This window comes from Erigeron canadensis, chromosome 7 (genome assembly GCF_010389155.1).
Source record: "Erigeron canadensis isolate Cc75 chromosome 7, C_canadensis_v1, whole genome shotgun sequence".
Taxonomy (NCBI): domain Eukaryota; kingdom Viridiplantae; phylum Streptophyta; class Magnoliopsida; order Asterales; family Asteraceae; genus Erigeron; species Erigeron canadensis.
In genome coordinates, this window is record NC_057767.1 from 22,764,674 (window position 1) to 22,775,183 (window position 10,510).

The 10,510-nt window shown below is 37.5% G+C and overlaps 1 protein-coding gene across 1 annotated transcript; it reads left to right on the forward strand.

Annotated features, from left to right (window-relative positions):
* Positions 1-6,132: 6,132 nt before the first annotated feature.
* LOC122607710 (ATP synthase gamma chain, chloroplastic-like) lies at positions 6,133-8,714 on the forward strand. The gene is made up of 2 exons (XM_043780736.1): positions 6,133-6,210; positions 7,232-8,714. The coding sequence occupies exon 2, from the start codon at positions 7,440-7,442 to the stop codon at positions 8,553-8,555; it is 1,116 nt and encodes a 371-aa protein (XP_043636671.1). The 5' UTR covers positions 6,133-6,210; positions 7,232-7,439; the 3' UTR covers positions 8,556-8,714.
* The last annotated feature ends 1,796 nt before the right edge of the window (positions 8,715-10,510 follow it).

Genomic DNA, 10,510 nt, shown 5'->3' on the forward strand with positions numbered 1-10,510 from the left:
CAAAACAAGACGAGCCCTTTCACACCTAGTCAACATCTTATCTAAATTATGCAAGCAAGACCTAAAAGAATCCCCAAATACTGAGAAATCATCCATGAAAACCTCCATTGAGGTTTCAAGCATGTCCTGGAAAATAGCTATCATGCACCTTTGGAAGGTGCCCGGGGCATTACACAGGCCAAAAGGCATTCACCGCTAGGCGAAAGTACCAAAGGGGCATGTGAAAGTGGTCTTTTGGATCAATGGGTATTTGAAAGTACCCTGAAAATCCATCTAAGAAACAAAAATACTCATTGCCTGCTAATCTTTCTAACATTTGATCAATGAATGGGAGGGGAAAATGATCATTACGGGTGGCATCATTAAGCTTACGGTAATCAATACAAACCCGCCAACCCGTAACTGTTCTAGTAGCCAAAAGTTCATTGTTTTCATTTTCAATTACCGTCATGCCCCCCTTTTTGGAAACACAGTGGACAGGACTTACCCAAGAACTATCGGCAATCGGGAAAGTGATCCTAACATCTAACAGTTTAATTACCTCTTTCTTAACTACCTCTTCATATTGGGGTTAAGCCTTCTTTGTCTCTGGACAACGGGCTTAACATCATCAACAAAATCTATCTTATGCATGCAAAAATCAGGACTAATACCTGGAATGTCGGTAGTTTTCCAAGAAAAAGCCCGCTTATGAGCTTTGAGCACGGCCAAAAGAAGATTTTTCTCGTCATTCGAGAGTGAAGACGAGATAACAACTGGTAGAGAGGATTTACTTGCCAAGTAAGCATACTCCAAGTGGGCAGGCAACGGCTTAAGCTCCAGGTCAGTAGGCGGTACATCAACCGAATTTGGTACCCTTGAGCTTCCATCAGCAACTACTTTTTCAAAGCTCTCATCTTCTGAAGGTGTCTCATCCAAACTCAGTGCCATAACCTCTGCAAACAGCTCATCATCATCAATATCACTAGCTCCTAAACAAGTGAGCTCTTCATCAACCTCAGTCTCCATCAATTCTTCAAATTCCTGATCCAAAGCATCATCAATGACATCAATCCTGAAACAAGACTCATCATTAGAATAAGAATGCTTAATAGATCTTTCAACATTAAATACAATTCTATCAATACCCACACCCAAAGAAATTTCCTTATCTTTCACCCGGATGATAGCATCCGCGGTGTTAAGGAATGGTCTACCTAAAATCAAGGGCACCTTAGTATCTTCCTCCATTTCGAGGATCACAAAATCAACAAAAAACACTATATGACCTACTTGGACAGTCATGTTTTCAGCAATTCCAATGGGATACTGAAAAGAATGGTCAGCTAAACGAATACTCATGCGAGTAGGTCTCAAAATTCCGGAAGCTAACTTACTCCATATCGAGTAAGGCATCAAGTTTATACTAGCACCTAAATCGGTAAGTGCCTTACAAGTCAAAGAACGAATAAAACAAGTGATAAGGAAACTCCCTGGATCCTCAAGCTTGGGTGGAATCTGTTGATTCTGCAAGATAGCAGAACACTCGGCATTCAAATAAGCTGCATTCACCCCATCCATCTTTCCTTTATCCGTCACAAGTTCTTTGATAAACTTGGCATAGTTTGGCATTCCCTGTATCAAATCAACTAACGGAACATTAATATGAACATTTTTAATCATGTTAACAAACTTAGCATACTGTTCCTTCAACTTAGCTTTCCTAAACCGCTGTGGAAATGGAACCTTAGGCTTATATGGCTTAGCCTCGGGTGTCACGGCCGGTTTTGGTGGAGTAACCGGAGTCTTCACAGTCGGTTGATCTTCCATCACAATCTCATCATCAACATCTTCAGCTTCTTCATTTCCTGTATCCTGCACATCTGAAACAACATCATTAGGATTAAGAGGAGGGGTATAGGATCTACCTGTACGAGTGGTGATGGCCTTCGCTTGCTCCTGACGAACAGGCGGTGGAGTGTACTTCTGACCATTGTTAGACCCTTGATTCTGCTTCGGATTCTGCTAAGTGTTACTAGGCAAAGCACCCTGAGGCCTAGTGATAGCAGCCATCCTACTTTCAAGATCCTTAAAATTAATATCCTGATTTTTAGCATTCATTTCCACCTAACCATTAATCCTATCTAGCCTCTCACTCAACTGCCTAGTATCCTCCCTTATATTCTAGATACTTGTGTTTGTCTCCATCTGATTGCTCATCATCTGCTTCATCATTTCTCTCAACTCGGCATTAGGATCGGTAGTAGAAGAGGAAGAACCCGATCCTTGCCCTTGTTGAGTCTCCTGCTGCTGTGGCTGACTTTGATAACTGTTCCTTTGCCACCTGTTACCAGAAAAACGAGAAGTATTAGCAGGAAAAGAAGAGTTATAAGAATTGTTACCTGATGACCGGTTCTGAAAACCGATGTTTCTCTGAAAACCTCCTTGCTGATTCTGCACAAAACTAACATCTTCAGGTCCCCGGTTGGGACACTCTTCAGAATAGTGTGTCTCTCCACAGTGATCACACCCATCAGCAAGCACCTTCATATCACGTTCAAGATATCCAAACCGTGATTCTTGATTAGCAAAACCTTTATCCATTCTTGCAGACAAAGCTTGTATCTCATCAATCACATTAGAACTGTTGCTTCCATCTGCTCTAGCCACCTTACTTTGCTTAAATCGCCTCTCATTCTTCAAAAATCTTTTATCATCCATGGCCGCATTATCTTTCACCATACGCTCCAAAATGTCATAACCTTCATTTGAAGTGATCTTACTAAAACTTCCACCGAAAGCATACCCCATCTCTCTTTTGGAACTCTTATTCAAACCATCAAAGAATAGTTCAACATACTTCTCCTTAGTCAACTCATGTCCCGGACAATTTCTCAACATTTCCTTGAATCGGATCCATGCATCAACAACATCTTCCCCATCTTCTTGCACAAAGGACCTTATCAAGTTCTCCAATTGTCTTTGAGTTCTAACCGAATAAAACTCTCCAATAAAAGCTTCCTTGAATTGATCCCAAGTAGTGATTAAATTCTCGGGAAGATCATTGAACCAATCTTCGGTGAGAGTAATAGGAAAAATTTCAAGTTTGACGGCACTCATTTGGTTTTGGCCATATTGATAAAGCCTAGCTAACTTCTCAAACCTCTCCAAATGCTTATAAGGATCCCATTTCTTTTTACCATCAAATTTCTGTTCTTCAATACTCTTGAGATGGTTCGGCTTTAAGTTGAAATTTTGATCAACACCTGGTGGTCTAATGGCGGAACCACGAGCCGTAGGAATTGTTCTGGTTCGGTCACCATACCGGATGTCGTTTGGGTCTCTTGGTGGATTGTCACCCATTTCTTCTTTCACAAGTGCAAGCTCAAAGAATTCCTCTAGATAGAAGCCTTCTTCGTCCGAATCTGGTGGTGCTGTAAAGTTGATCCTGCGTCTTGGTGGAGTTTTCAATGGACTAAAAAGAGGTCGCCCCGAAGAACGCAAAATCATCAACTATGAAAGAATCCCGGAAAACACAACTAACACCAACGTCAAATGCACCTGTGATAATTCAAGAAAACAAACCTAAACTAATAAAGCAAATAACTCCCTCACGCATGAGGAAGGATCAAACCACTAAATTCACAACTAAATCGGCACACAATCCCCGGCAACGGCGCCAAAAACTTGATGTGCAAAATCGAGCTTTAAATTTATAAAACTAAAACTACCTAAAAACTCACTACTACGCACTCACGGGCAGTGGACCCGATCATTTGTAATATAGTTAAGAGATAAGTCTGAGTTCGTTCTCAGGGATTGGAAATGATTAGTTGCTTATGAAATGGTTTGGAAAACGGGTGTTGCTTTGAAAATCCTCTTGACAAATAAAGTAAATTGGTTTGCAAAATAATTGCATAAATTTAAAAGAAACTTTAGACAATATAATTAAAAGTCATCCACCTTGACTTCCCTCAACTTCAAATGTGATTGCATTTAATGAAGAACAAATTCTCTAGAGTTTAAAGATAATCGTGACAAGATTAAGATACTCACGTGGTACCACCAACCGTGAACAAAATACCGAACCACCTAACTGCTAGTTAAATTACCCAAGCCGGTACCACCAAAACTAAGACAATTCTTCTAACAATCAGTTTTATTGACTATCAAATTATCAATTGAACCTATGTGACAATAGCGTGGTACCACCAACCGATATCAATCACGTTGACAAAATTAATCTTTTCTTAAAATGATATCTACTATCATACCATGAACTAGTGATAATTACTTATAGACAAGTAACCGTTTTAAAATCACATACACATTCAACTGGTACCACCAACGAAGAATTATATGCAACCAATATCAAAATTAATTAATAAAAAGAATTAACATCATCAAGATCACAGAACAACGATAATTAAATAAACTCTTTTGAATTAAAAATATTGCAATCACATTATCCATCTCGTTTCATCAAGGTGGATGATTAAACGTTTAGCCACTCATGATCAATCCACAATAATAAATAAAATAGAAGAGAAACATGATGTACCAATCGTTTGATGAAAAATAAATTGCAAGACAATAAGTAGATACGATCTAGATGGGTGCCCGTGAATCTTCAACGAATCCGCCTAAGAAATAATCTTGATTGGAGGAAGAAGAACCTTTGTAGAACAGCTCCAAGAAAGATTTTTGATGCTAATTTTCGACCTAGGGTTTGCTATATATACTCCTCCAAAATCTGATGCAAAAACAAGGAAAGTCTTGTTCTCCCGTGCACCCACTGTGGCGCAGTGGGGTTGAGCCTTCCCCCACTGTGACGCAGTGGGGTGTGGTTTGACTTTGACTTCGGCTGACTGCGGCGCAGTGGCTTGTGTGACCACCACTGCGGCGCAGTATGAATCCACGGCCTCCTTTTCTCCTCCAGTGACTGCGGCGCAGTCATTCACATACAACCCCCACTGTGGCGCAGTGGGGCAATCTTCATTTGTTTCCGAGGATATTGGCTTCTGAGGATATTGGCAATCTTCAGTTGTGATTGGATATCAAATCGTAATTGGTATAAAGATTCCGTTGGGGGCTTTTTCTAGAGATGAGATTGTGTTTTTAGGATTTATTGACGTTCCCCGATTATAGTTTGATCCAAGAGATTTATGAGAGATATTTAGCTATTTGTGATCGTGTTGAGTAATGAGGGAGACCTCTCCTTTTATAGGAGAGGGTGGCATGGGGAATAAGTTGGGAGATAGATATGTCCCTAAATATCTTGGCATATCTAGGTATATTTTAAACGATTTGTTACCTTCCATAGTTACCTAGTTTCCTTACTATTTAAGATATGATTTTTTATTATATTTTAGGAAAGGATTTGAGTTTATGTTGTAATAGTGATCTCTTTCCGAAGGCTAGGTCTTCGCTCATGGGCTTCAAAGATGTGACCCCACATATAGACGGAGGGGTATATCATCAAGTGGCTTGATCTTCGTTCATAGGGTTTTTTTTTTTGTCTCAGGCCACTGTAATTGATATGAATTTTTTTTCACCCCGTTAAAGTTTCCGGAAGGATCTAGTCTTAGATTATGTGTAGTATAGATTGAACTTGTTGTATTTACATTTTACAACCTCAATACCTTGCTAGAATCATCATTTCTTATTAATATATATATATCATTTTATTCACAACTGCATTGATCGATGTCCGAAGCTAACACCATACATAAATCAAAATAATTTATGTTACCCTTGCTTTTAAAATAACCATGCACGTATTACGAGCATCACAATTTTCTCATTAAAATGAATAGTTACTCAACATTTACAACCAATAAAAAAATTAATATCCAGAAGACCATCAACCAGAAACCTATTACGATAAAAGTGTAAAAATCCCGTTTGGATCGGATACAAACTTGATATCTTTTGTCTCAAATCCTTTCTCATTTCTCTAATGCCTATTAAACCGAAGCTTGTTGACGAAATGGTTAGTCAACATAATTGAACCCAATCAGTTCTCATTTTCATTTTCCTTCAATAAGCTTAGCAATTTTTCATTGGATCAGTCTAAATTCCTACAACTGAGTTTTTGTATGTTTGGCCCAAATATCTTGGCCCAAAACATAAAAATGAACTTGTGAGTCAGTTACTCATTTATCGTCTTCTCCGCTTGAAGTCACACACAGAAGCTCAACTACTTTCATCTTTACATATCCATATTTTCAGGTTCATTCTGTTTCTTTCTTTCTTTTTTTTTAGCTAAATTTAGTTTTTATATATATATATAGATATCATATCCCAAAGTTTTCAATAAATTAGTCTTTTAAACATTAGCCTAAAAATCCTCCTAAACCTTTATGAATGTGACAAGTGGATTTCACTTAATCTCTTTCTTAATCTCCCCCTTGATTTTCCACATGTCACCATCCAATTAATTAGGTGGATTTTTAGGCTAATCAATTAGGAGGATTAATCATGATTATAGGTGAAGGGTATGATGGTATTTTTCTTGTACTTAAAAATTTGAAGTTTAAGACAATGGCCAAATGCTTTATTAATGATAGAGATAGAGATATACGCGATAAGTAAGGACAATAAAGTGTAAGGGTTAGGAAGATATCAGCACACAAACACAAGTAAGTTGTATGTTCTTTTGATTTCATTAAGTGTTGGCATGAATATGGATATGTAGTTGGTTTATGCCATATACATTTACGCACCGTTAAAGCGCATCCACGGAGCTAGTTTGGAGAATAGTAATACCAAGTTCATGTGGGCATTAGAGGCATCAGGCATGTGATTATAGCATAAACAATATGATACCAAACTGAGACGTAATATCCAATGACGTTTCTTTTGTTTTGTTTTAGCTTTGTGAGCATTTTTAGTATATTATATGATTTATCTGGGAATGGTATGAATTAATCCTACTATATCCCCATTTGTGTAATGTAAGTTCATAGTTCATACTATGATTATGGGTACTGTTGGAAGCACCCATTCAGTGTATTAATATGGTATGGGATAACCATTTGCGGTTCACACTTTTTGACTGCTTTGTAGGAATTAGATATAACATGCCAAACCCTTTATTACTTGAGCCTTGCATTATTACGATGGTAGATGGTAATGTTTTGTTTTACGCGAGATGCTTAAATTTGTTGTTTTATTATCATATGAAATGAAATATTAACCATTATGCATTTGATCACTATTTTGATTTAAGTTATACTGTTTTTTACTTCAGGTTGCCTTTTCCTTCTGGCTGGTAATCGGGGGTGACTTTGATAAATATAGACTTATTAACTGTTTTATCAAGTGTTTGCCACTGGCCATCGCCTCTGTAAGCTTGCCTTTGGATTGTAGCCATAACGCCCAACCTTCTTCTCTAAAAAACTAGAAATGGTCGATAAACTTCACTGACAAACACAATTCTAATAAACCCTACCATATCTATGTCTCAACTTAAGCTTTCATTGTGGGTATCTTCAGATCACCTAATTCGTGACACCAATCATATTTTTGTCCAACATCATTTGAGATTATACCAATCCAATAACTCCCGCTCTTCAAGATTATCAAATTTCTCAGCAATCAACTGCAATCTTCGTGATCTCCGCCAGCGTATTGCCACCGTGAAAAACACACAGAAAATCACCGAGGCAATGAAACTTGTAGCTGCTGCAAAGGTCCGGAGAGCTCAAGAGGCAGTAGTTAACGGCCGACCGTTCTCTGAAGCACTGATTGATGTTCTCTACAGCATCAACGAACAACTCCAATCAGAAGATGTTGACATACCCTTAACATCCATTAGACCTGTCAAGAAAGTTGCGCTCGTTGTAATAGCAGGAGACAGAGGTCTTTGTGGAGGCTTTAACAATTTTGTTCTTCGAAAAGCCGAAACCAGAATCGCCGAATTGAAGAATCTTGGACTTGATTATACCGTTATTAGTGTAGGTAAAAAGGGTAATTCCTATTTCATACGGCGACCTAATATTTCAGTTGATAGGTTCATTGAAGGGGAAGGTTTTCCAACTGCAAAAGACTCCCAAGTGATTGCTGATGATGTGTTTTCGTTGTTTGTAAGTGAAGAAGTTGATAAGGTTGAGCTTTTGTACACAAAGTTTGTTTCTTTGGTTAAATCGACTCCTGTGATTCAAACACTGCTTCCATTGTCTGCTAAAGGCAAGATCATTGATGGGAATGGTAATTCTGTTGATGCAAGTGAAGATGAATTCTTTAGGTTGACTTCAAAAGAGGGGAAACTCAGTGTAGAGAGGGATAAAACGATGAGTAAAAGTGATGGGTTTTTGCCAAATATGGAGTTTGAACAAGATCCTGTTCAGATTCTTGATGCATTGATGCCTCTTTATTTGAATAACCAGATTTTGAGGGCGCTACAGGAATCGTTAGCAAGTGAGCTTGCTGCCAGGATGAATGCAATGAGCAATGCTACCGATAATGCAGTTGAATTAAAAAAGGATCTTCAAAATGTTTATAACCGTCAAAGACAATCTAAGATAACCAATGAAATACTAGAGATTGTTGCTGGAGCTGAAGCACTTTTGTAGCTAAATTCGTCTCAAAGTGGATTCTGTTGTGACATTTTGTTGTACTTGTGAAAGTATTATAGTGTTTGAGTTGGATTTTAGAATCGATGAAGAGGATTTTGTTAGGTGGAATTCAAAATGAGGTTTTTAATGGTTTCGTGCATTGCCTCTTTTTTGATATTATAAGTTATTACATGTTTGGTATGGTGGTACGTAACTAAATGGTGATTTCATGGTGCTTGTCTCTTCTTTTGATTGCTCAATGGAAGGAATATTGACTACTATATCTATTGATCTTGTGGTGGATTGCTATAAATATCATTTAAATTGCAACAGGAACTCAACTAAGTTGTCTATCCAAATGGAAAATGATTTTTCTAGTGTTATACAGTTGTATATGCAGCAGTAACCTGAGTAGAGCAAAATATCATGATCGTTCAGCACCCATCATTCAAAGTTTCATTGTTAAAATGAAGCTAGTTTGAATTCAGAGGTACGTATACTTTTTATCTCTCAAATTCTGTGTTGTAATCAGTTTGAGTTTGTATGCACATAGTTGATTGATTGGGACAACTATCTATGGTATAGTTTTACATGCTAACTTGATGTTTGATAAGATCCTTAAAGGAGTTTCTCTCTTTAGGCATAGACTTCAGGTCACCCAGATGCATCTGTGACTGTACTCTTGTTAATATGGACATTGATATACTGTAATTTGTATTATTACCGGTTGAGATTTGTCTCTCAAAAAAAATGTCTGACTATGTGCAAACTCGTTCTGAGACTTGTCAAGTCCAGTTGATGCGTCAACAAGTGATCATTTTGTCAGGAAATGAAAGTCGGCAACTAATAAAGATACTCGGATAGGAATGCTAATTGAACACACCTAACTGTAAATGTGGTATAATCTTACTGCAAAACATGCAAAAAGAAAAGTTTGATGTTTGGCTACAAACACTAAAAGTAGAAGTTACATTTATGGGTTCATAAAATACCTGCAGTGACACATCTTGGATTAAAAGTAATAATATTTTCATAAGGTTCTTTTCTGTAGTTAGTCAACAAGGCATTTCAATAAAATGTTGAACAAATGACTAATAACAACAGGTAGCTTCGGCAGTAATCCAAATATTTCTATTTTTAGTTTTATTTATATTTTAAAGGAGTGATCCCCTATATTAGAGCTAGGTATGTAGATTATCAGATGGACTTGACTATAAAAGGCCTGATGCGTTAGAGATCTACTGCGGTGTTAACATATTAAGATTCTAGATGCGGAAACTTAAAAATAAGTAAGTGTGTCAATGCTAACTATTGTAGAGAATATTGAACATGAAAGAATATCAAGGTGCCTCTCGTCTATTTCAAGATATAGACGAGAAATGCAGTGCATCTAAAGCTTCTGTCTCTAAAGATGAAAAACACAAGAAACACAGTGCGGGTTCAAAACGTTTGGAGGTGGCATCAAAACCTTCAAGGTTTCTTGGAAGATCATGATTTCTGTTACATGTGAACCCTTTGTTTTGGATCGATTTTGACGTGTTGTTGGTGATGTTGTTGGCGTAGTTTGTTGGGTGTACTTTATTTAGGTCGTGTGGTTCATGTCATTTGTCTAGTTTGGCATATCCAATTTCATATTGTAGGTTGTAACTTTTGATTTTTAATATATTTCTCGGGTTGTCTGGCTGTTTATTTGGAAAAATTTATTGTAGAGATATAGATGGATCGGAACTAATAACCCCTATACATATCTAGTAAGGGTGTTAGTGTTCACCCATTCTGTTTTCGGGTTCTCTGTTTGCAAGTATTTCCAAACCCATATTCAAAAAAGCAAACAGAATTCGAAGTTGTTACACATTTGAAGTTTCGAATATGGTTTTAAAATGATCTACCAGATTCAGATATCTGGTTGATTTGGTCTATCCAAATCTAACTGAATCAACATACAGGAGCTTAGGAATTCATTTAACTCCTTA